The sequence below is a fragment of the Caloenas nicobarica genome, chromosome 6 (genome assembly GCF_036013445.1).
Source record: "Caloenas nicobarica isolate bCalNic1 chromosome 6, bCalNic1.hap1, whole genome shotgun sequence".
Lineage (NCBI taxonomy): Eukaryota > Metazoa > Chordata > Aves > Columbiformes > Columbidae > Caloenas > Caloenas nicobarica.
Window position 1 is genome coordinate 14,507,568 of NC_088250.1, and position 27,666 is coordinate 14,535,233.

The 27,666-nt window shown below is 43.9% G+C and overlaps 1 protein-coding gene across 1 annotated transcript; it reads right to left on the bottom strand.

Moving 5' to 3' along the window:
- Positions 1-1,086: 1,086 nt before the first annotated feature.
- NAB1 (NGFI-A binding protein 1) lies at positions 1,087-27,190 on the bottom strand. The gene is made up of 8 exons (XM_065637655.1): positions 26,918-27,190; positions 20,789-21,622; positions 15,453-15,586; positions 14,344-14,395; positions 9,048-9,158; positions 6,591-6,732; positions 5,254-5,403; positions 1,087-3,722 (listed from the first exon to the last, which is right to left on the bottom strand). Exons 2-8 carry the CDS (start codon positions 21,605-21,607, stop codon positions 3,631-3,633), a joined length of 1,500 nt encoding a protein of 499 aa, XP_065493727.1. The 5' UTR covers positions 21,608-21,622; positions 26,918-27,190; the 3' UTR covers positions 1,087-3,630.
- Between the last annotated feature and the right edge of the window lie 476 nt (positions 27,191-27,666).

The following is a 27,666-nucleotide window of genomic DNA, read 5'->3' on the forward strand; positions in this document are numbered from 1 at the left end:
CAGATGCTTTCCCTGCTGACCCTCATAAATTGCTTATCTAGAAAAAGACCCAGGAATTTTAGGCAGGCAGCCAGCAACAAAAACTTAAAACTATGAGGTTTTTGGCTGCGTGAAAAACAGGCGCCTCCTCAAATTTCAAACTAAGAACCCTTCTGTAACAGCTGTCTGATCCAGCAGGGCTCTCCAGGCAAGGACCTCGCAGCATCCATCTCGGGCCACCTCAACAAGGCAGCGGATCCAGCGCGCCTGACGCAAGCCTGTGGTGGGCCCCAGGAGGACCGTGCCAGTCCGACACCACGGTGCTTTTATTGAACTTTGGCCACTGCTCTGCCCAGATCAAGTTTAAAAAAAAAAAAAAAAAAAAAACCAAAAAACTAAAGGTTTTCCAATTATACGTGTATGCAGTCTCGAAGATCTGTCATTTGTGGCATATTCTGTCCCATCCTTGCACCTTTGAGGCACCAGTAACAAGCTCCTTCCTTCCTCCCTTTCCTCTCCCAGAACAGGGCAAGATCACACTGGAAATGTGAAAAAAAGAGTAACATGAAGCCATTGGTTCTGATTTCCCACCTTCCATCTCCTCTGGGCTGGGATAAGGCAGGGGGACTGCACGCTCCTCTGCCCCCTTGGGCTGAGGGGACTCTTCCCCCTTCCGTGCCACCTCAGCAACCTGCACCTTTTGGAAGGTGTTTGGTGGGGTTTCCTCACACTCCTTCTCTTTGATATTGTTGCTCTGCAGTCTGTTTCTCTTCCCATTTGTGTTTGCATTCTTGTGCAAATAGAAGCACACGCAAGAGCACGGGAGGTAGAGAGGGCGTTGGGACCACCGTGCTGCAGCCCTTTTCTGGGTGATAGCTCCCGCCTCTTCGCCTTGGCCCACCAAAGCCCCCATAAACGAGGAGCAACCTCAAGAGCAGGAACAGGATTTATCCAGTGAGAGCTGCAGTTTAAGCTACTCCCTCCTCCCCTCTGCCCGGAAAATTAACATCTCCTTTTGGAAAACACAATTAAAAAAAAAAAATAAAAAAAAGGAAAAACCCTGAGGAAACTAAGGAGTTCTCACGGTGAATTTTATTTTGTAAGCAACAACATAAACATGTGAATAAGAACAGGCATGGTTGGCAGGGCTGGCCTAGGAACCCTCCAAGAGCAGATGAGGACAAGCCTTCACCTGCAGCTCCAGAGGCTGCCCAGGTCACAGTCCACCCAGGCCTCTGTCATGGAAAGACCAATGCTTGAATTATTTGCTGTTACCAAACGTATGTGCAATCTTGGCATGTACCTCCCACCTTCCCCTCCAGGTTAAAAAAAAAATTAAAAACCATACAGCTGCAAACCAGTAAAAAAAAAACTTGCTTCCAGCTTATTGAGACTGAAATGGCCTGTTGGACTATAAACTGAAATATCATTCTAGAGATAACCACCTGGTCGTGACACAAAGTACTGTATTTACAACTGAAAAATATAACTGTTATATACTTTAATTTATAGCAAATTTAATACATTAGTGTTTACAAAATAAATTCTGGACTCAACTGAAACAGCGTGCTGCTTAGCAAGGTCTTTTTCCTTCCTCTCACTTTAAGCGAAGAGACCAGCAAGCTAAGAGCTTCTGTGATCCACACGCCAGATGTTGAAAAAAACCAGCATTTCCTGCATCTCTAAAGCCTCGTTGCTTGGTACCTTCTACCACTCGAGCTGTACGGTTCAAACCTGAAGCTGCGTCCTTTAACAAGTTCCAAACACTTCTCATGAAAGCTACTCAGATACTAACCGGGCACTGGCTAAACGTTACAAACTGGAGAAATACCTTATCCATACTACTAGCTCACACAACGGGAAAGAGGAAATATAGCTACACATTCAATCTCTTATTTCTAACAGCAAAGCTGCAAACTCCATTGCTTAAAATAAGATACTTCGGTAAGTGAAACAGTACCATACAGTTCAAGATTTTCTTTTTTTTTAAAAAAACCCAAACATTTTAATAGTATAAAAAGTTGTTTACTGGTGTTTCTACTATAAAGCTTTGTTCCACAAATCAAAAGTGATAAAATAATTAGATATGTTTACAGTGATAAGAGACTGCAGTGTAGACATTTCAGCTCACATTTTGCTGATCGTTTCAGCACAACAGAGACTGTGACTGAATCATTAATACACATCTATGACACAGAGCGAACTGCAGACATGAAGTGCGCACCTGAACATGGAAGTTTACCCACTGGCATGGCAACTTACTCTCTTCAGCCCTCCTTTTCCCCTCCCCAACACGTTGTAGGCAAAAACTGTATTCAGAAACTAAGGCATATAACTAGTTTGACTGTGGGAAAGCAACTCTTGTTGAGGGAGCTGCGCAGAGGAAAAATGGATGCACGCAAACACACCATGGTAAATTCCAAAGTTATATGCCGACTACCTCTCCTTAGTCAAAATGACATCTGCAAAAGTGAAAATGTACAAAAAATAAAAACTGTCAAATAAATAAAGAATACGGATGTTAATTAAACACATATATAAAGAAACGTATTGGCATACTGTATGCAGTATACGGTATATTCATAGAATCATGTGGGCTGGACAGCACTTAATAAGGAGTCGCATGCTGAAGACGTAACTCCTTGTCTCTCTCCTCCAAAAGATCTTATGGTTTCTGGATATCAAGTGCAACCTTTTACACCAATGCATAAATCCTGCACTGTATTTCATCTTTGCCACACCTAGGATGCGTTTTGTTTTGCTTTCTTAAAGAGCCACAGAAAAGTCCAAAAGGTTACTACAATGGTCTGAATCACAATTTTTGCAGCCCTGTCCATGCTACTTGGTCTCTTGGGTTTCCTACCAAATGAGATTTTAGTAATTGTACAATATATCAAACCCTAGTTTTCCCCAACGAAATAGGAGCCGATCAAATGGACTCTTCCACACTCTACCTGGCATTTTCTACCCTCCCGAACTGCAGGTAGGAATTACACTGTAAGTGTGTTACACAAAGGCTGCTGAAACCATTAAAGTGATGTCACGCTAGTTAAGTGTCAAGTACGTCCGCTATAATACAGAATCAGGGTCTAGGTCTATCAAATGCTATATCCACATAACATTTTAAACCATGAAATATTTTATGCATTTTCCTGTTTTCTACAAATATTGTTGCAAAGTTGCTGTTAATTGTGTCACGAGGTTTGCATTCCTAATTCTCCAAGGATTTTTTAATTCAAATGTTTAACAACCATATCTACGCTAGGTACACTTAAAGTAGACATTGAAATTTCAAGTAAAATGAACTGTAGCCACGTCTACTGGACTCAATACACGTCCCAACATCTAGATTTACTTCGATAAGTTATACAAATACATAATACATTCTTAAATAATGAAGACCCACAATATTAATTTGTGAATCTTCCCATGTTATAAAACCACATTTACAGGAATGTTTATCCACCTGTATCACTGTTTTAGTTTGCAGTGTCTCTTGCTTTCCTGTTTCCACAGATTACTGTACCAGTTCTTAGGCTTTGGCTATTGAAATCTCTTATTTGAATGAGGCAACGCTGGTTATTAAGGCTGGTTTTTTTCTCTTGTGAAGTTTCATTCTTTACTATGACGCTGTTTTCCGGAGCTGAATGACTATCTTGTGTCTTCAGGTTCTGTTTTTATGACCTTCCTTTCTATGTTGTTAAAAGCCGAATGAGGAAAATCCTTTAAAATACCAAGGCCTTCTGCATTAAGAAAGAAAAAGAAAAAAGTTAAACACCACCGCTTGGAAACAAACATATTCTGTTCTTAATTCAAGGGGAAAAAAAACCATGAACCATATGGATACCAGCAGTTGAAGCAATAAATTCTGCCTCCTCCTACTGGGCTTTAACCCAGCTGGGTGAGAAGCACCTCAGTTACACTGCAGCGATGACAGAGTCGACACCACAGATTTACTTCAGATCTCTCCGGGAGCAGGGCTCAGTGGAGACACGCTCTTCACTTGCATTTAGCATTTAGGTCTCTTTAGCTTGGAGAAGAGGAGACTGAGGGGTGACCTCATCAATGTTTATAAATATATAAAGGGTGGGTGTCACGAGGATGGAGCCAGGCTCTTCTCGGTGACAACCAAGAGTAAGACAAGGGGTAATGGGTTCAAGCTGGAACACAAGAGGTTCCACTTAAATTTGAGAAGAAACTTCTTCTCAGTGAGGGTGACAGAACACTGGAACAGGCTGCCCAGGGGGGTTGTGGATTCTCCTTCTCTGGAGACATTCAAAACCCGCCTGGACGCCTTCCTGTGTAACCTCACCTAGGTGTTCCTGCCCTGGCAGGGGGATTGGACTAGATGATCTTTCGAGGTCCCTTCCAATCCCTAACTTTCTGTGATTCTGTGATTCTGTGATTTTGAAAGGGAACTGGTAAAAATCCCCAACTGCAAATTTCACTAAGTGAATTATCACTGGCAAAAATTATCGCACCGCAAAAAAGGTGAGCGACGATTGTGATATACCAAAGTGGAAGATGCAAGATTCTGCCCAATCTTCAAAACAACTACTTTTGCATCTTGTTTCACAAATAACTTCTTTCCCATTGCATCTTCCAAACTCAGATGGGATTTTATTATTATTCCTAAAGTTGCGAGTCTGAAGAATTCCTGGCTTTATTTCAGTGTGCCAAGTATTAAACTGGAACCACCCATATAGATTTCACAAAGGATTCTTCCTGTCTTCTGTCAGACTCAGAATGAGTTTCTCCCAGTGCCAGAGATAAATGACAAGATTATCAGTGAGCAGAAGTCAATGAACGGGAAACCCAGTTCCAAAGACATACTGCATGATTTGGTTCATAGTAGAGAAACAGTACCAGGTCCTTATAACCCAGAATAAAAAGTCTTTCTATAAAAAGTTGGATTCCTTTATATAGAGTGAAGCCATGTTACAATCCAACTGCATTACAATGACAGCAACACAAGTATTTAACAGCAGTAGTTTAGGTCAATACTGCTCGCTAAGGACAGACACATGCCAGAACCTGCTTATGTGAACCTAGTTACTGCATCTCCTCAGCTTTTCCCAAATAACATTCAATATGATTCTGGATTAACAAGTTAACACCTCTCTTGAAGTTCTGTGCAGAGCATTGATTAAAGGGTTACACACAAAGCATGCCAGGCTGAGCTACTCGCTTCTTCACTCCGAGACATGATATATTAGTAAGTTCATCCCAGGCTTTGTAAGAAGCAGTGTGTGATTTACAAGTGGTAGCACTAACCTGAGGACTGGGACTTTGCCTCGCCACTGGGGTAAAGCCGGATCAAATCACCACACAGAGGTTTTCCAACGTGCTGCTCTCCATCGAGTGAAATGTGCTGCAACTGTCTACTTGGCAGGTTTGACATGCGGAGATTCAGTGGTCTCTCACCTGGAAGTTGTTCACAGTGAAAAACTGATGCATTAAAAGCAAAGCAATATTAAAAGACAGGTAGAGACGTAAAGACATAGTAATTCTATCAGCAAAAAGTGCATCCTGAATTCCAGCTGCCCAGGGAAGATTTCTAGCCAAACAAGGCTTACGTAAATATGCTGCTCTACAGACTATTGCACAGGCACTGCTAGAATGGGACACTCAGCCATATAGGAAAAAAAAACCCAAACCCAAACCCAAAACCAACCAAACAAAAACTCCCCACTCTCTTATTCTGCCCAAATAACCCTTTGAGATCCTAAAAATTCCCACTCCCACTGCATGAGGGATACATGGTATAAAGAAACTTACACTACCAAGAAGAGCTGGATCCACACACCTAATTCTTCTTGTATACTTGTGTACCACATTGCTTGACCAATACACAGAAATTAAAACCTATGTTTTAACACGTACGTATATTGATTCCCTTAGTTTCTCCCCTTACTGCTTCTCTTCCCTCTCCTTAAACAAACAAGCTCTTAAAAAACAAATACAAAAACTTCTGGTTGTATTCCTTGTGTTTATAACATTTTGTCTCATTTCACAACAGTAAAAAGAGAAATCCAAGCAGCAAGCGCTTGAACAAAACAAACACTCCTAAAATTAATTCAAGCTAAGGAATAGCCAGTTGGTAAATCACAGAGATAACCACAAAACTGTAAGCTTTTTGAAGAATAACAAGCTACTAAAAACATCATTAGAATCTGCTTAGTTCTCATTTACATAGCCAGCTCCTCAGGTTTTGTTCCTAGACTGCACAAACAGGTAAACAAAAAGAGGTACGACTACATTACCTGCTTTACTTTCAATTCCCACAAAGCAAGAACACTAATTAAATGCAACATTCTGCTCTATTTTCAATACTGAGGATGAAGCTAAAGCCAAGTTCCACCGTCAATACCAGCAGTGCACCCTCCTTTCTTCCTTCCCCTCGTTATCCATAGGAAAAGCCGTTTACCCAGATACATCAGAGTGACAGAGCAGAATCTGCCCATACATCTCCTTGCATCATTTAGACTGTGAGCACTGCAGGGCAGAGATCTTGTCTAGTCCATTCAGTGCTCACTGTTCTGTAGAAGGTAAATAATGTCACTGACAAAGGTTGCATCATATCAGATGTATGTGCCTGGAAGCCAGCGTACCTTGTCCGTCAGCGTTATCTAACGACATGCCATTGGGGCTGTGCTCTTCCGAGTTCTGCCGGTAACACCCTGTGGAAAGACGTCTCTCTAACGCGGCCTGGTTGCAAAGAAACTCCATCTGTTTTGCCATCACCTTTTCCGACTGCAAATAAAGAAAAAAAAAAAAATTCTGTCTATACATTTAGCAAGTCAAAACACAGGGGAAAAAACCAATATCAAATGATAACACTAACAGCCTAGATATAGGTTCTTGTTGACTCATATGTACAGATGTGTGTTTTACAGTTTCTTCAAAACTACCAAGCAAACAAAATATTTTTGCACCCATGAAGATTTTCATAGTGTAGATCTGAGTCACTCAAGAATACTTAAAATGTAAGCTGCTGTAGTTCATCCATGCGGAAAAGTAACATTAAATTCTGTTCTTCGAAAACACACAAAAATCACTTTCTGCACTGTAGGACTGCAGGTTACGTGAAGAGAATCTCAAGAAAATAAGAAAATGAGGTCTTAATTATCCAGCTAGCTCTATTCAAATATATGTCTTCACAAAGTATTCCAAAAGCAATGGCAACATCTGCTAACAACTTATGCCAAGATTTCACCAGACATCTTGGAATCTTTATTTTAGGAAACAGCACTACACAAGCTTCAAAATCTGCCATTCTGAAAGTGTAGGATGACAGTATGTTTGTGGGGGATAAAGGTGTGAAATGTCTGTCTAGAAGAAGAACAAGACCTATACACCTCTAGAGAGTGAAGCTAAACAATGCAGTGCAACGTGGGAGGAAATGGTGTCTGAATGTTTGTCGGTGACTTGAATGCCAAGAGAATTCTAACTTTCCATATAATCAAGTTGTTCTTGAGAATGTAAATAAGCATCTTGCAAAAATAAGAAGAAAATCACAAGTCAAGAAAGTTGATTTAGAAGAGTCACAATGAACATAAGAACAGAAAGTGTACAAACTTAACATTTACGATCGATAGGAAAAAATTGATTTCTCTTTCAGGTAATGCCACCATTGTTTCAACTAATACAGAGGTCTATTAATTGCAGAGTACTGAACTTCTCGTGGGAGATGATGAAAGCCCTGACTTCCCACAAAAGTCTGCTTACTCAGCACAGTCCAACACTTTACAAATACGAGGACAGCACAACAGACCAGCAAAGCCTGAGCTTCTCCAGCACAGCGATGACCCTGGTAGCTGGGTTATGACATGACCGATGCTGCAGAAGAACACCAATAGCTCAAGCTTGGTCTTGGGAGGCAAGTAAAAAAGAAACTATTTTCAAATAGTTTACTTTCAAGTGTGCTTTGACTCTGATATTCTGTCACTCCTGTTACAACTTTTGAACTGTAAAATAATTTTTAAAAAGAATTAAAAAATGTTTCACACATGCCATCTTTGTTGTTTAATCGGTATGAAACCAGAATTTTAAACTGCAATGATGCTTCTGATCACCACAGGAAAACTTGTGGAGTTGCAGATATATTTAAGCTTAAAATCTCTAGTCCATTGTTATGTAGCAGTGACCAATGAAAACTTTAAAGCATATACAAGATGAAAATGAGCTTGAAAACAATCAAGTTCATTTAATCAATATGTGACATCAGAACACGCAGCATTAATTGCTTTTTGGTGTATCACGATGAAGAGATCTGTATGACTGTACACTATTTTGCAACAGAAGAAGGTAAAAGACAGGGTAACACACCCAGTCTCAGCAAACAGGAGCATAACTCCTGAATGTAATCTCACGTGAAAATTTGGTGATTACATTTGCTCAAATCAGCTATACAAAATAAATCTGTTGCAACCTAACATGAAATCCCTTCTTGGCAACAACTGGCAGTAGGAGATGCGTATTTTGCCTCTAGGCTGGGATACACTATGGAAAAGGCAAAGGAAGAGTTGGAAATCCGTCTTCATTTATAAAAAGCTTTCTGGATACTCAAAACCACTGCACTTCCACCAGGCTAGATGTCATTTAGAATGGCAATTTATCCTCTCGGATCCAGAGGTTCACTATTTCCTAAATATATTGGCCTTTCTTCTTACAAGAAATGTCAGAACTGAGGACTTCAAGACCGCCTACTCTATTCCTCTAGACTCAGCAACTTGAACTTTATATTTATAGCTAATAACGCCAGTAACACAGCACATACTGTACCAATAGTACACTACACAGCACCCTACTTGCTTCCAATACGCAATCACATATTTTCAAACCTACTACGCTAGATTCTACCTCCTTGGAACTAACGAGGGTAAAGCTGTAGGACTGCGTTAGAACAGTTTCAGAAGGTAAACTCAAATTAAGAGTGATGCAACCTCAACTAAGCTAGGTAGCCTTTGAAAATTGACGGTAATTATTTTAGTCACCAGAACAATACATCAAAATTAATGCACAAAGACATGGCCCATATTATTCACAATGTAGTGTGGTTGGTTTACCTGGGAATTAAGAGTTGCTGAGTCTTCACTCTTCCCTTTAGCCAAAGCAAGTGGCATTTTGTCTTGCTGATAAAGCGTCTGGACTGTGTCTGGGAAATCAGGGTAACCATCCTATTGAGCGTAAGAAAAAAAAACCAAACACCAAGAAGGACATATTACTGATTTTTCTTCACTCTCTTTGTATACTCGAAAGAAAAAAAAACAAAAAACCAAACACATTCCTGAACCTCTGTGAAAATTCTGGACTGCAATTTCCATGTTTGTGACATCTACTTCATTTAAGTTTGTGCATAAAACACACACAGTCCCTCTACAACAACAGCGGTATATCTAAAATAGCATGCACAGACAATCATATCTCATCTCTTACAGTTTCAGGTGAATCCAGACTACATCAAACCAGTTTACATTCAACCTTGCCAGGATGATTCAGGCCTACGGTTTCTGTCACTCGTTACATACAGCCGTTTTGGAGATTCTTAAGGAATCAAGTCTATATGTAGTTGAGAATAAGGCACAGTAGCTGCATATACTGTCCTTGAGAAACTGAGCAAAGTCTCCTGAAATTCAACATTATTTCACATAGAACTGGTACTAGTATCACGAAAAGAAACATGACCATTTGAAAAGCAGGGCAGCAAAGACCTTATATACTACGAGATATCCTGATCCAATAATTCTTTCATTCTCAAATGCTTTTGACACAATTCAATATTTTTTTCAGTCTCAAATCCTTATGACATGCAAATCTCTTTTGCAGCTTGCATATGTACCAATCAAGCAAATAAAGTCTCTGTGAAAGCCTGCCAGACTCCATTAAAACATATTAATCATCGAAGCAAAGGTTAAAGATGAGAAATTTATCCTGCTTGGCATTATAAGAGGAAAGCTCATGTAAAATAGAAGAACATCCAGAAATGTTTACAAAAGCCCAGTATAGGTGACTGTAAAAATGTGAGAGGAAGCCAGAGATCTTAAGACAGACCCAAATCTGAAAACGACATCTGTCATTGAGCATCCATAGACCCAGGTATCAAAAGTACACCAAATCAGTTATATTTTCCTCGTGGATTCTGAAAGCACACGCATGTAAACAATATTTTTGACAACAGCTGGACAAATGTGTTTCGGATCAAGAAAAGCAATTTTTCAAAAAAACCCCAGGGGAAGGACTACGAGGTCCATGCTGCCACAAGCTGCCCGCTGACCTGCAGAGCAGCGACCTCCGTGCAATGTAATGCCAATAAAGCTACTCTTTATGCTCCAGAAAAACAAAATAAAAATCTGTCTGAACACTGCACATAGCTTTTATCCACCCAACATACTCCCTCAGGGGAAAAATAAACATGATAGGTATGCAAAACTTCATAACCAGGTAAATTGCCACAAAACCTCATCCTCTAGAAACAAAGGCTTTGCAGCGCATTTCCATGAGCACTGACCATTTTTGTAGTTAGACCTGAATTTGTTTGGGAGAGAATGATTATGTGTAGGAGGATGAGAAACTGAATACACAAAAACCTAACACTCAGGATCCTATTTTTGCAACAAAACAGGTCACACAGCTCTTTATAACATATCAGTGATCACTTGCCGATACAAAACCAAAGGCTGTTTCCTAGAAGCGGGGCCAGCTGCCCACTGCTGCCGTGACTGTCACCTGTCAGTCACATAGACAGCTCCGGGATGCCGATGCCGCTCTGCACGCCCTCCCCACCGGGGCGGGCTGAGGGGGAGCAGGCTGCCCAGCCAAGGACCTGCTCTGCACCACGCTTGCCGGGCGCTTCCTCCTGCTCCTTGTTTTGCCACGCGGCTGCTCAGTTGTTTTTCAAGTGGCTTTGTGCAGCAGATGTTCTCAGTCCCACATGTGCTTTTTCGCTCCCTCTAATGACATTTTTCCTATGCAAACAGTAGCTTCTACTGCTTTTGCTGGTTTTGTGACAAACACAAATCCCACATGTGGACTGGTTTTCTTTTTAACCTTCTCGGTGACGGCGGAGCGGGGCCTTTTCTCCCCTCTCCCTCCAGCCGCACCGGCACCAGGGGAAGACGTTTCCTCGCAGCCTCTGCTCATGTCTTCCCACCTGTCTCCCCCCTCTCCCACCGAGCCGTGTCAAATTTGCTTCTGCAGGCTCTCCCCACCCCTCCCCTTCAGCTGAACGGAGACGCTGACACGCAGAACAACTCCTTTATACCATATTTTTTAAAACTCTCTTCTCTTTGCTCTCTTGGCTGTTCACGCTGTCTCTGGAAGGCGAAGCCCATCATCTCCCAAGCAGTGATGAGGAGCCTCTCACTCCACAAGATGTGCTGTTTCCATCCCTATCCCCCTCTCCTGCTCTTTCTCCAGAGCAGATTTAGGAACCACAACCTCCTTTTTACAATCTGCTCCCAAATCTCAGTTCGCCTCATTCCCTTTCTCACTCCCTCAGCACCTTTAGTCTGTCATTCGCCTGGAATTTTTTCCCTCCTCCTTCTCTGCACTTCACTCCCACAGCTTGCCCACCCACTTGATGAATACGCGGGGGAGAGCTCGCAGGGGGAGAGAAATGCTTTTTACAGGTAATTTGATGTAATTCATGGCATATTGTTTCTTTGTGATGCTTGGGAGTTTCATATTCCTGAAGAGGATAAATTTACAGTGGTGGCTGAAAGGCTGCAGCTTGCACACACAGCTCTGCTCTAGGATGACCTTCAGAGGCTCTCTGGAGGTTTTTTAAAGTGTTATTAAATTTCAGGAAATTAACTCATCTCTTTTTTTTGTTTGTTTTTTTTGTTGTTGTTTTTTTTTTTTTTTAAAGTAATGTTCAACACTACGAAAACAGGGTGTGAAGACTTTCCAAATTCTAACACTAGTATTTTATAGACCACGCTTTGTGGAGACGTTAATGACTAATGGGTAAAGAAATGGCGAATCAAAACACAGAGTTCAGCCTTAAAACGGAAAGGCAAAATGACCTTTACCACACACACACAAAAAAGACAGAGCTACTTACAACAACATCACCCATGTTCAGATCCTCTGTATGATACTAGCATGACAGAGAGGTAATCAAGCCACAATGAAGCATCATGATTTTAAAAACAGGATAGGGAAATCTCATCCAGAACAAAAGGAAAAATCTGCAGCATTTGCTAGGATTTTCATTTTTACCTCTAGCTTTCTAAAAACAAACAAAAAAACCCCACAGAATCCCTGAACATACTGCTAAAAAAGGATTTTTTTTTTTTCAAAAATGCAAGCCGCAAGAACCGAAACACCACATGTAAAGGTGATCTACTGTGTAATTCTGCATCTTTTAAAAATTTATTTGAAGAAAATTAAATGATCTCCAGCGTAACTCAGACTCGTAATGCACTGAAGTAATGGTTTACTCTTTAGAAGACTCTCGAACTTGTAAGGAAAAAGACAACACTGGTCATTTAATAATTATTAATGCTATGCTATCAACTGAAAGATTATTTAGTTTAAGTTAAAATTTCTTATTTTGGAAAAAAAAGTCCTATTTCTGAAATAGTCATTTGCACCATTAGGACATGAAATTTTCACACACATTTTAAAATATGACTGGTAATTTTAGACAAAAAGACAACCAAGTAAGCATCCTTCCTCAGAAAGCAGGCCTTCCAGGGTCTTGAGATTTCAGCACGCAGAAAATAAGAGAACGCACAAATTTCCTACTCTCCAAAAATCCTGAAGTTTCAGCCTGTATTTTTCAATATTTTAATTTTATTTTTTCCTTTCAATGAAGATCCTGTGGAAAAAAACCACCTCCTTTGCAGTGTGTCATTTGAGATACTTGCCCATCATCAGTTGGTAGTGAATGAAGGAAAAACTTGCTAATGCTGAAATCTAACAGTGAAATACTATTTCAGGCAAAGCAGCAGCAGGTCCCCACTGGCTCTTACAAATTAGGACCAGACTGAACAAAAGCGGGGAGACTCAAGCAACCATCCTGCAACGTGTCGGTCAAGGCAGACAATGGTGAAGGTGGATAAAACCATTTAACGCAGCTTTTCTCCACCCTTTTTTCTGGACCGAAGTACAAGCACAGGTCAAAGCAAATCCCAACACATCTAAATGACATTACTGACTTATCAAAGCTACCAGTAAATCCTCCACACACATGTATATTTTATATTATGTAAGCTCAAATTACAACTGAACACAGACTTATGGAACTTATGAAATAAATAAGAAATATTAACTCCTCTATACCACTACTGAAAAAATTAAAGCCTTATATTTGGTGCATCATTTATCACAGATTGAGTTGCATATGAGAAACACATTCCACAATATGTTGAAACTTTCCTCTATGGTTAAAGAATATATTGCATATCTGCGTCACACAAATCTAGCTTACATCCTAATGCACATTTAGCCTACATCTTTTGGAGTAGACAGGACAAATAAAAACACCCCACAATGCTAAGGATGAGTTAGATAGATACCCAGTAACAGTGAAACAGTAATTTGTTTAAAAAAATAAATTAAAGAGGAAGATCTGCTATTGTTATGAGGTATATAGGTATCCACGTTTAAATTTTTTTTTTTAAGTGACATTTTAAAAGGCCTCAGATTTATTTTCCAGTAGTGGTAACTGAAGAAAAGGGTGAACTACATATCCTTTGCTCCTGCACTCCTAACAAGAAACTCCCAGCATGTCACTAAGCAACATCTTGTGCAGGTGTATACATTAGCCATATATACACATGCTTTTTATATAAAACTAATTACAGAACAGTGTAAATTGATATGTACAGGCATAACCATTTGTGTTGACATATATAGCTTCTAGTTAATTTTTGACTTTTCCATATTATTAGTTTTATAATTTATAGCATAGCTGGAGATGGCTAGTATTCTGCCATCAATCTGTACCCAGAATTCTGGATTCTGGACATGATGAAAAGTTGACTCGAGCAAATTAAGAAAAGCCCACCTCACGCTGACTTAAATGCAGAAGGCCTTATAAGACGACATTTTCTTTAGAACTTGAGCTTATTCCACCCCGGGACGTCAGTCAGTTCCATTCCTCCCCCTCGTACTCAGAGGGCAAAACACTGAGCGTAACTTTACCATTCAGCAAATCCTACTCTTTGCCCCTGCTCCCACAGGCTTCTCCAACAAGCGCTTCCATTTGCAGAGAGAGTGGTGATGTTCTCTTTCTCTCACACCCATCAACTGTCTGTCAAATGTTTTCCTGACAAATTTCCCTTAAGACAGATCCCTTCAAAACCAAAGCGAATTTTAGCACGCATAGGTCAGAATACAGGAGTCATAATACTGTACCTCTATCTTGATTCTCTTTGGTGACAGCTCATCCCTTTCTCCGCATTTAGATCTAGAAGAGAAGACACATACGCAATCAGTGAACAGCACGTTAACCCTGACCATCAGAAATAATCACGAAAAACAGAGTCAAGGAAAAAATACCAGAACAAGTGAGGTGCACAGAAAAAGCCTCCAATTCACTCGGACTTGGCAGTAAATGTCACTCAAGTATAGAGGCATACAAGCACCTTGTGCTGTTTTCTTAAGTGTCAAGAGACTCATGCACTCTTCTGAACAGATGGGAAAGCGAGGGGAACACACAGAATTACAGAAATGCCTTTGGCACTGCTTACTCAGAATGGATGTATATTTACATTAATCATTGTGGAAGAAAGGGAGCAAAGGGGAACCTTAAAAAGCTCCTAGAAGTGTAGGAAAATGCGTTTTGAAAGGATATTGCATTACATGTGAGGGAGTTAACATTTAAAATAATATATAGAAAGTATCGAGATTTTAAACCGTATTTATTAATTCTACAGTTTTACTTATATCTAAAAGAAATCTCTTACTGAACTTACAAAATAAATAAGAAATATTAACTCCTCTATTACGCCTTCATTAGTGTTAAATAACAGCAGCTCATTTAACAGAATGGTAACAACTGAAATTAGGAATGAGCTTCAGTTCCTTTAAAACAAGTCTGTAAGCCACTCCTTACAACCTTATCTTTTCCACTCCCTGGAAACTAGAACACCAAATCTGTATATGAAAATAAAAAAACCCAAAACATACATGAAACAGCTTTGGCTACTCTGCCAACTGATATTAACCTTGAAATACACAAATGCCTCAAATGCTTCAAATGCCAACCTTTTGGATGCCTTGAAACATGCACTATCACCGCAAAATCTGGAAAACTAGACAGCCAATGAAAGGGTAATTCAAGACAGCTAAATTGTAGCGGTGTGAAAGCTTCAGGACTTAAATAGCATTTTCCTGCCCTCCTCAGAAGAGCACTTTGCTAGCTAAAGAGCAAGAAGAAAGCGTCTCTAGCGCTTCAGAAGAAATTCTATCGGACTGATTAGTTCCCTGCAAGTAAAGGTCCTTTGAGTTAATTAAAACCTTACTTGGTAGTCCTGTACGTGTACTTGTACGTAACTTCTCGAGAGATTTGCCGAGCTAGTGCGAAGAGTTCGTCTCTCCTGGTCAACAACGCGTTATCTTTTACACACAGCTGAGCGGCTGCTTCGTTAACTGTTAGCTGGAAATTAAACACAACAACAGGGATTCATGATTTTGCATACTTTCACCCATTGTGCTTGTAAAAGTACCTGTTCTGAAAGAATAAAAAAATTTCGATTGCAAGCAAGATTACCTATAATTGTATACTAAGCCCTAGAGGGCTTCTTCAGTTTATTTATACCCTTACTAAGCCAGGTAAGCCTCTGGGAAGGAAAAGATATAAATGTGGTTGGTGCATTTAATGTCCTTTAAAGTAAAACATTATTGTAAGACTCTCGATGTGCGTCGTTTGTGCCTCATCCCAGCATTAATTAAATCTCAGTTTAAAACAGTAGCTCTGAACATTCACAGTGTTTGGCTCCCAAAGCCTAGTTTACAGGGAATACTATTTTTATAAATGCAATATGCCCAGGAGTTGCAAAAAAACCCAAAAAAAACCAACAACAAAAAACCCCACAAAAAACCCCACCACCCTGACAGTGTGGGTACAGATGGCTTTCCCTGGTGAATACAGCATAAATTCTGTAGAAGGTGATGGTTTAAGAAACGATTAAACTTTTTTTAGCTATGTTTCTCACCCTCATGTTTGTGAAGACTATCTTCAGACATGAATCAAATGTAACTGGTTTCAAGGATGTTTTCCTGAGCCTGCTGGGACACATTTCTAGTGCCTCTGCTGCTGGCAATAAAGAGGGGGATAACAAAAAAAAAAAAAAAAAAAAAAAAGCCTTAAGTCTCAAAGTGGTTTTGTAGTGCTCTTCAGAAGCCTATAGAAAGTGGTGACACTGTCATGAATTATACGAGCTTAACAATACTGCTGTCAGAAAAGCCTACGATCAACAGCACGGACAAACAACAAAATTATTAATGCAAGGACAGACATCGAAACTGAGATGCTGGAGACTCCCTGCTCCTTCCACAGTAATCAGGGGCTGAAGAGACGTTTTCACCCCTTCCTCAGCTGAGGAAGAGCCAGCACTTGTAATAAGGCATAACAGCATGAGGCCAACAGAATCATATAGGTATTTTTTTCTTTATTTTGGGAAATGAAGCTGCTCAGAATGGGCTTGGCTTCTCACAAATGCGCCCAGCCTAAGCTTTGCTGCTGCTGTCAACAGTACATTCTGTACCGGTCTCGAGCTGGCGAATATTACCGAGCAGCCCAGTTTTGCACAGCACAGCAGGTGTATCGATGAGGGACCGCGATGTGCCGACCCCAGCCCCCGATGTGGCCGTGCAAAGCACAGGGTACGCTCTGAGCACAGCAGGACCGCACGGGTGTGAGCGCGGACACCAAAATCGCTGCTCGTGCAAGGAGAGGAAGCTGAGGCTGAGGAGAGAGCAGGTCTGCAGTGTCTCTGGGCAGGAGGGTGAGGAACTCGCTCCCTCACCCCACTCTACCCCATGGAAAATATATTTTTCCTAAGGCAAGGCTTGTTCTCCAGGGAGGCTGAAAAAAATGAAAACATGTATCAGAAGAGCTGAGATTCTCTCAGCGGCCTGTGCCCATACGCTTTGTCTAGGAAAACCTCACACAGAACTGCTGCTCCTAATAGATCATAAACATTTTTTCCTGTGTTTAGCATGAAAGCCTCTGATCTGAGTAGGGCATTTCCTGGGATACCTGAACGTTAATCAGAGTGTAAACATGTCTTTAACAGGCGAACTAGACATGTTGCCTAATCCTTCAGTCTCTGTACAATGGAAAAAAAAAAAATCTCACAGAGATCAGATGCACAAGGCTGGGAAGTTTAGGTTTTAATCTGTGAAACACCTCTAGGTTACTATGTTCCTACAATACAATGTACTAGAATAACAAACCATTACCCCTTAGACAGGAAAATTGTTCTACAATGTCTATCTTTCCAGAAAAAAAAACACAGGGAAAAAAAAGTACAAAAATAAAAGATTAATACAACGCTGATGAGAAGAACTACCATCTAAAGCAGGCATTTATTTCTCTAAGAGTGATAGCAATTACTCTGCAGAGGATGAATAATATGGGTAATGCTTACAAAGCATGGTTTTTATCCCTCAGTAAAGTGCTGAAAGGTTGCAAAGAGCTGAAGTGACTGAACATACTTTGGATAGTTGCAGGCAAATGCTGTTTATCCTGATATATGAGAAAAGCCAAATGTTTGCCTGTTTGTTTTTCCTGGTTTCTTCTTTCAGGTCACATCCAGACTTACTGAAGTGCACCATGGCTTCCTGCCTTTTCAGAAGGCACAAAACTGCATGCCTAAAAATAAAGATTCTGTTTGCTAGAAGCCTTAATGATATGGAGCAGCACATAACCATAGAGGCTCTACGGAGAGGAACGGGTATATTCCCATGTGATGGGGTTCATACATTCCTCCACTAAAAAACACACAATTAAATACCAAGCCCTACTGTTTTGGTGAGTCAGCAAAAGGAAGAGACTAAGCTAGACAAAATTTATTACACGCATTTCTTACTCCTGTTTCCCACACTATTAAATAGGATTTTTTGTTTTGTTTTGTTTTATAGGTACCTAGACAAGTACTAAAATACTAACATGCGAATTACAAACCTGACTCAAACACACATGGGTCACTGAGTTCATCCCTCCTCCAGTCCAGCTTCAAACATAAAGTGCTCTCTGTGCTCGAAAAGCCATGTAATACTGAGACAATGGGATGGATTAAGCACAGTATGTTTATTAGTTTTGGAACATCTTTCAAAGATTCTGCATCAGATTTCACGGCAGAGCAGTACCTTACGTGGATAATCCTACCAAGAGCACACGCTTCCAAAACAGCTCAGTGTCTACAGCTCCCACCAGCCCCTGATGGCTGCTCAAACCTCCTGAGACGCTCCAGTGTTCACAGTGAAACAGAGAATATTCTCACTAATTCACCACTAATAATTCCATCAAGTTTGTGTTTAATTTGCACGCAACTCCACTCTGCTCGAGAAGCCGGAGATACCCTGATCTTTACATTCGGAAGCTAACCACTACTTCATCTTTTAAAATTCATAGCGAAGTTTATTCAGCTGTTTGTTGCCAGCTGCAAGGAGAAACCTTGAACTGTGAGGCAGGATGACAGCCTTGGAATGCATTAACACGTGCAGAAACACAGTCCCTGGACAAGCAGAAACTTACCTCCCTGGTTGTTCAAGGTCCTGCCTTCTGAGCAGCAAATTGTTTAAGACATCCAAAAAAAAAAAAAATATCCATTGAAGTTGAGTTTACAGAAGGCAAACTCTGGTTTAGCAGATTTTAAACAAAAAAATTTGTCTCATTGCTACTATTTGTGTGTTTTCTCCTTTAAAATGGAAGTGGAGAGAAAACTGTTCAAGACAAAACTTTGTGAAATCCAGCCTCTTTGAGCAAACAGTACACCAATTATGAGCAAATTCTTCTTGCTCGCATGTGTGCGGTTCCCATTGAGTTCAGTGAGGCCCCACATGCGTAAGTGAGGCATAAGTCAACCACATACTCCTCTGATCCTGTGCCCTTAATCATAATAGCGATAGAAATATTTCCTAAAGCCAAACCATGCTCTCATTCCATTTTTAAACATGGTTTTATAATGATGTAGAGAAGATCTGTAGCGCAGTACTAAAAAAAAAATTAACTAAGCAGAGGCCTCATCCTTTCTTCCAGTTCTTTGCAACCCTGCTCCTTGGAACTAACACGCCACTATTCACTCCTCCATCCTCAGGTGGGGAGAACCTCCTTTCTCCAAATCCTGACTCTGCAGCGATGTACACAGAGCACCTACACAATTCATCCTTTCAAATCCTGCCTCCATCTCACACATAACTTGTTCTGCTCTGGGAGAGGCTTCCGCAAGGTCAGGGGAGTAAGAAGAGATCTGTTCTCGCACACTGGGTGAATTCATACATTGTAAGTGTTCAACATAAAGCCACAAAGCGCGTAAGCAAAAACTGCACAACTAAAACCGTGTGGTAGAAACGCGGCTGACTACTGACAAGTTCCCTTGGAAGCATCTCCCCAGTCAGCTGTAAAAGCTCTAGTGAAGTCACTGCTGGTGATGTGCAGTTGCCTTATAAATGTAAATACATAAACAAAAATGTAAAGAAATGCGCCTTGTTTCCTTCTGCCCTTCTACTCAGAGGCATAAAGAGAACCTAGTCTTATGCTATGGATCATGCACCTACAAAACATCTCCTTGAAGCAAAAAAAGGCTAAAGCCAGTACAGTTTTTTGGCACTCCTGTAACATAAACATTGCCTTTCCTTTTGGGAGCTAAGCCTCACATGCCAAATTTTAAATCCAACTGAAATTTTGCAATCACTGTTAACTGTGAAAACGCTGATGCAGCATTCGTATCAGAGTTTTGGCATCGCTTTGAGTTAATGTTTGTTCTCCTCGTGTACTGTACTTTGGCACTATTCCCCACACAGACACACCTATTACATTACAACACACGCAGTGCGAGCCTCAAGAACACCAGCGGAGAAGCGAAGGAGGCCTGCGTGGACTTCTAAGGACTAGAGGAAACAGATGCTACACAAGTATTAAAGCACAAACCTTCAAATTACAGCCACCCATCAACACTGGAGATGGTCCTTTCCCTTCCTTCTGCACTCCACTTGACCGGCTTAAGACCACCGTGCCCAAAAAACCCCACAGGTTGGATAACTAAGCTTCGCCACAATTCAAATGCAAACAATCCCACCTCCACTGTGTTTAGAGACCTCATCAGCAGAATCCTTTTTACCTGGAGGGCACAAGCTATGGAGCAGGCTCTCGAGGTGAGGGAAGGAGGCAGAGGGCTGTAACCAAGCCAGGTGATCCTGTCACTAGACACAAGCAATTTTAGTTACTAATCTTCCAACCAACCAGCCTGCTCTCAAAGGGGCAAAGGAATATCAAAACAGAACTGCTTTAGAAATATGCCAAACGCTTGGAATCCCAAGGGCCACGCTCGGTGCAGTCCTGGTTTGCTATTTCAGTGCCAAACTGTTTAAGCCCCGTGTCTGACAGGGGGTCAGCGACCGAGCAGTGTGATGACACCAAGTCACCAGTGCATGCGTGCACACAGCCACCCACAAAAGGGTTCTTCTGCTGCACCCAAGATGTCCATCCCAAGACAGGACTCCCTGCAGCTCCTGTATGACACACAACTCGTCGCCTGGTGAGAAGGGCCCCTACAAAAAGCGCACACCGTGAACAGCTCATGGGAAGTGTAGGAAAAGGGGAGGAAGGCCACTGTCGCTCATGGGGTTTTACCTCATGGAGGGTGAGATGTTTGCCGTCCTTTCTTTTCGAGTCAAATCTGCCATATATTGCACTGTACTTCCTGATCTCCTCCTCTTTGTGAGGGTCATCATCACTCATCTCAAAGATGTGACCAATCATCTTTGCCAGTTTCTTATTTGTTTTCAGTAACTCCTTGACTTCATTCGAGTCACTTTTGGGCAGAGAGGGGACCATGCGTTCTACGCACTCAGCAACCGACAGAGCAGCGGCGGCATCCAGGGTCTCGCTGTTTTCCTTTGGTGAAGCTGGAGAGCCAAGGTCAGCCGGGGAAAGGCTGTGCTCGCTCTCGGTGGTGTGGTGTCCTTGCCAGAGTCTCGGTTCGCTGCCGCTCTGCAGCGATAAGCTCCCCACCACGTCGGATTTGCTTGCACCCACACTCTGCACGCACGTCGTGGCAGCGCATTTCGGAATCTTCAGGTGAGGCTCCCGGGTGCTGCTGTTCCTTTCGTAGCTGCTGCAGGAGATCCCCAGCCACGCAGGAGACCCTTCCGGCAGCTTGTATATCGGAATGCTGCTGACCGGTAAGGAGGTGAGAGGCTGGTTAAAAAGCCCAGGGTTTGTGACCCAGTCCCTCAAAGCCTTCTGCAGCCTTCGGACGTGAAGCGGCTTGCTAGCCATGCCTACGAGAGCCATTATCTCCAAAAACTCCTCCTCGCCCGCTTCACAGAGCTGCTGGACATCGTCGCCACCCTGCTGAATGAAGGCATCGAAGTAGAATAAGAGATTCGCTTTTTGTAGTATTCGATACAGCTGCAATTCCCCAAGGGTTCTGGGTAGAGCTGACGCCATCACGGATGACAGAACCTGCGAACGGTAACAACAGAGAGAAGGTGAGCACCAGAACGCTGACACCCAGGAGCAGTGCCCCCACCACCCATCCTTCCAGAAGATTCTCAACTCAGCAGATAGGATTTCTTTCTTTCTTTCATTATAAGAACATGTACGGAAATGAAAAAAGGGGCGATAGCTTTATTTTTTGACTGGTTAACTTAATGGAAACATTTGTGAAAAAACAAATCAACAGATAGTTGCAAAGCACCTACAAAAAAGATGATTCAAACATGATGCCAGTTTGTTTTAAGCATTCCCACTTCGTGTTTGTTCCCAAGAATGTCATTCAATATTGCTCACTGCTTCTGCTTGACTCTCTTTTATATCTTCAAATCAAAATGATCACAAAACACTCCAAAGAATTACTGAATACTAGATCCCCTGAAGAAAATAAAACTCATCGGTTTAGATTTGCCTTAATTCTCAAATCATTTCCCCCACAGCGATGTGGAGGACTGTAAAAGGAAAGCAAGAAGAAAGAAGCCCTTCATAGAATCTGAGGATTAACGAAGCTGGATCAGTAGAAGGGTGTACAGAACAAAGTATTTCTACAGTTTTCCCCATTTCATGTAAAAAATTATCTAATGCCTCTGCTGATCTTAATTAGGGCAGCCATGTCTGCAGATGAAGCAAAAATACTGATGGGTTCCAACACAAACAGTTTAAAAAAGTTATTTTAAATTCACCTGCCCGCTGCATTTGCTAACAGGTCTGTATGTCATTGACACTTTCGACATGAAATACTGTTCAGCAACACAGCAACTGCGCTCCAAGGGCTCCCAGCAGACAAACTGCAGCAGTATTTTACCCTTACGGCTGCGGAAAAAACATTTGCACAAGTTTTGACTTCATAAAACCCGTTATCCACAGTTATCCTGCAAATCATAAACTCTTCAGAGAATTCTAAGATCTCACACGTACACCTCTTCACTCTATGATTGCTTTCGCAACTACGAGTGGATAATTTCCAGTATTACTGTATTAAGCTAAACCACCAATCAATAAGATCTAAAGCATGTAATTTATAGTTGGTTGGGAAAGTAACGGGACTAAAACACGGAGCTGGTCTGCTAACATTTCTCTGGCTCTACTATCACATTGCACTTCAAAAACCACACAGTAGTAACCTAAAAATTGGCACTTAGAGAATTATTTGCACACACTGGGGGGAAAGCATTTTAATAACACGTAGCCCTCCTCCTCTAAAAACTCCAATGCAAGAATGTATGTATGTTTAGGGGCACGGGGAGACTGGTAATCAAAAGTAAAACTAGGGCTGAAATTCTTTTTAAAGTATGCACTTTAGTATATTGTTTTGTTTTGTTTTTTTTTTTTACAATATGCGCTTTTTCTTCATTAACTCTAAATAAATGTACAGATAACAACAAATGGAACTCCTATTCAGAAGATATCTGAAAGATCAGGCTTTTGCTACAAAACTTTGATTAAACTCTACTAGAGAAAAATAAAATTAGGAGGCCAACAGAAACGCTACAAAAATGTACGTGGCAGGAACAGGATATCTACAAACAACCTCTTCGGGAAGAAAAGCCTGGGGAAAAAAAAAAGAAACAAACAAACAAAAAACCCCACAAAAACTCCACACAAGCAGCTGTTCATATAATTCTTTGTACGCTGGTATTTGTAAATAAGAAGGGACAGCAATAGCTGTTTAGATCTGAGCAGCCACCTCAAGGAGCTGCTGGTGAGCTCAAGAGCCAATAAACCGCACACTCTGGAACGCAGGGGCAAACTCCAAACATTTAAGAGCTACATATTTTAGAAATACGGTTTAGCTTTCAAAAATAATAGTTAATTGCAGAAAAACAGCTAAGTACGGTCTACACTCAAAAATGCGAGCAGCAACAAGGAAAACGAAGAAAACCACTTAAGGTAATCCTTTAAATGATACATAATTCAGTATTTTTTAAATCGTCATCACTTCATGGAGGTCCCTAGAAAAATCCTCCCATTCCATACAAACTTTGACAAGACAAACAAAACTAACAGCTTGTTTAGTGGCATTTCAGTAACTGTTTCTACCTTCCCATTTCAAATGATGTTGACTTTCTACCATCAATGCCACAAATTAACTAATAGAACTGTTGCAAGAATAGCCGTCTGCCCAGAAAGTCATCCATCTTAGCATAAAATCTACATAAATCTACATAAATGGACTTTGTGCGGAGAGCTAAAGCGACTCCCGGAGGACGGCGTCAGTGCAGTTACACAGCCCCGGAGCTCCAGGAGCACGCGGCTCATTTTTCCAGCCCACGGGCTGGAAGAGCAGCAGCAGTCCACGAGCAGCCTTTACCTGGAGGCTTCTAATCAACAGATCTCCTCATGACAGATAAAACTGGATTAATATGTACTATAGAGGCGTCGGTAGCAAGTCCACAGTTCAGGCTGCATTGAGATTTGCATTTAAAGCAAGACTGAAATCCTTTTGTTTTGTACTTTGAAGACCAATTCTGCCTTCCAAATTTAGTACAGTAACTCCTGAGGGCCATGCGAATTTTCCATTTGAGTTCGCTACCGATTTCTGCAGAGAACACATTTTCAAGCACTCCTCCTTTTTGACCTCTTTTCTCCTCTCACTAAACTGAGCTCCTTCTGCACTCACCTCAACGACATCCCAAGTCTTTCTAAACTCGTACAAGGGGAAGGCTCCCTCCCCTCTCCGAGGCAGCTGGGCTGCTTTTCCAGACATCACTGCTCTGCGCAGCCTACAGAGCAGATAAGCTAGTCGACCTGGAGGATAAGGCAAGGCTTAGGAGGAGGACAAGCACCAACCGAGGTTTGCTGAGAAAGCACTGCCGGAGCCAGAGGAGATGTTAACCCAAAGGACACGCGACACCGCTCTTGCTGCCTGGCTCTGCTCACTGATCCAGCCACGCAAAGCCCGAGCGCGGCCCCTCACGTCTCAGCACCACCACACATCCTTCAGGCGGCCTTTCAACTGCACCTAAGAGACCTAAAGCGCTGCTTTCCACCACCGCTGTTCTCCTTTCTTAGCGCAGCAGGGACCGCGCTTTCGGGGCAAAGGGTGAGCACCAGAGGAGGTTACACAATGAGAAGTCACGGGGCGAGCTTGCAGGCAGGAGACGTGTGTGCTCCTCACCTCGGGTAAGACCCTGGGGCACCGCGCACGTTCCCCCTCTTCCACAGCCTCCTCCAGGAGTCTGAGGCTTTCTAACCTGCAACCCCAACCAAACCCGTTTCAGAACAGCAGCCTGGTAATCATGTCCTCTGGCAAACCCCAAGAAGCTAAACCAGAACCATCCGCTGCCTCAGGAGCCAGCAAGGAGATCTTTGAAAGTACGGACAACTGCAAAACCTTTTGGGGCAAAAGGCGGGAACATGAAGCTGGCATGGGAAGGTCTGCAGGAATAAACGACCATGGCAATGGCAGCTGAGCTGCTGCTTCTCCCCATTCTTCGCTTATATTCCATGTGTGGGAACACACGGGCAAGAGCAGCTGCCTTATACATTTTTCACATACAGAACAAACAAAGCAGCTAGGAAATTCCCCATAACACAAAAAGCTGTTTAAAACACATGCAAGGCTATATACTGTTATAGCCACAGAAGAACCAGGAAATCAGCGGTTAGATTTTCACTCAGCCTTTGCAACCCACACCCATGCATTCTCATAGAATCACAGAATCACTTCGGTTGGAAAAGACCTTTAAGATCATCAGTCCAACTGTAATTCATCCCACATTATGTGTCACCCCACACGCTGTGCCCTTCCTTCCAAACGCTGGATGTCACCTTAACTCTGACCACAACCACGACTCCTAGGAAAAAGGAAAACAAAAACCACACAGCACTACTAAATATTTGTAAACAATCAGTACAGGAATCACAACCTATTCCTGCAACCGGCTCCCTTTTATCAAGACAAACCAGCAGCAGCCCAGCTCCACATCTTCAACCAGGGAAAACTCCGGTTTCTTCCCGTTCTGCCTAGTCCCAGTTCAAAGCTGCACAATTCCCGGAGGTTTTGGGAAGACACGCGGCTGCAGGGAGCAGGTGGTGGAGGTGGGTGAAGTACCAGGAGAAGTAAAACTCGGGAGTTGTGGGATACGGGCTCAGGGCAAGGGCTTCACCAGCAATTTTCCTGCTTTTTAGGGTTGCACTAGATGTAAAAGCTGCCGAGCAGCCCTAACTGATTCTCAGAGATTTTTATTTCAGGTGAATTCTATTTGGGCTGTCACCAATTAAATTAGGAACGCGCACAAGGAGTAAGTGCGAAACATCACATTGCTGTATTTTAGGCAAAAGCGATTATTTCATAATACATCTTGATCACTTTGGGCGTTTTGAGAAGTCTCTGAAGACGAACTGGATTTGGATGTGAGAGCTGGCTGCTTTGCATATTCATTACATTTTTGCAGCGTTTCCAGAGGACTTTTAGCAGAAGAAAATTACATGTAGCTGCAGAAGTGAGACTTAGCAAATTAAATAGTCTTGTCTAGCTCTGAGATGTGCCAAAATACAACCTAATAAGTGAGTTTTGCATTCAAATACAGATGGGTATCTCGCCCCAACTACTAAGAAACTTCAAACGTGCAAAAAAAGAAAAAAAATCGCGTTAAGGATTAAAAAGAAAAAGAACCCAAATACTTCCCGATTCCCACCCGGTCGCTGCGATCGTCCCACCCGAGCGCGGCGCGGGGCGCGGGGCGCGGGACCTACCGCCCCGGCATGTCAGCGGGGACCGGCCCCGGCCGGGAACGGAGGCGAGGGAACCACCGGCACGGCGGGGGCTGCGCCCCCGACACGCCGCCGCCACCAAGTTTGCAGGTCGCTTCTCCGTGAAGGCTCCGCCGAGGGGCGCGGGTGCCGGCCCGGCCTCCCCGCAGCCACCGGGCCCGGCCAGCCCGGCCGGCCCGGCGCGTCCCGCCAGCGGCCGCGGAGCGGGAGGAAGGGGGGAACCACCGCGCGGGGGGGGGGGAGGCCGCGCAGGGGCACGGCGCCGCACTGCCTGGGGCGGGGGGGCGGCCGGTACCACAGCACCGCCCCCCCCGGTACCAGTCCCCGCCGCCGGGGCGCCGCCCCCGCTGTCCCGTCCGGCCCGGCCCGCCCCACCGCCCCCGCCCCGCCGGCGCAGCGGCCCCGGCGGGGACGTTTCTCTACTTTCTGCCCGCTCCCCCGTCCCCCCCGCACCGAATTGCTCCGGGAATCTCCTACGCACCACCCGCCCGCTCCTTCCGGCCGCCCCCCGCGGGGCCGGCCCCGCGCTGCCCCGGTTCCCGCACGTACTGTGCAGTAGGCTGCCGCCGCCAGCCGCCCGGGGCTGCCCTCGATGCCGTCCCGGCGCCGCAGACTCAGCCCCGCCGAAGTTCCTGCCAGCGCCCCCCCGGCCTGCGCGCCGCCGGCCCAGGCTCCTCCTTTCCCATCGACGGGGCGGGTGGGCGAGCCGGTCCCCGTCCCCGTCCCCGCCACCGCCTCGCTGCTGCCGCCGCCGCCAGGGGGGCCGTGCGGCCGCCCCGCGCAGCTCGCCTCGCCGCGGCCGCGCCTGCCGTGTGCGGAGACCGAGCGGGCGGGCAGGAGGGAGCGGCCTACGGCGCCCCCGCCCCCCCGGGCCCCAGCCCCGCCGCCGGCCCCCGCCCCCCCCCCCCGCCGGCCCCCGCCCCCCCCCCCCCGCCCCCTCCGCGCGGTCACATGGGGAGATCCCGCGCGCGCTCCGCCGCCCGCCCACGCGCGGCCGCCGCGTGACGCAGCGCCTGGCGGGGCCTCCGCCGCGCGGGGGCGGGGGCGGGAGCGGCACCCGGAGGCGCGCGCCCCGCCGCGGCCGAACGCGCTGCGCGCCCCGGGCCGGGGTTCGGGACCCCGCCGGAAAAGGCGGTTTCGAACTTCCCGGCGCTGGTGCCGCTCCGGGGGTGCGAGCCGGGCGGGGGGCGGGCACACGGTGCTCCGTGACAACCCCGCGGGGCGGACCGGCCCGGGGTAGAGTCTGGAGATAAACCGCTCTCCCGCGGGGCCCCCCGGCGACACCGCTGCCCCCGACC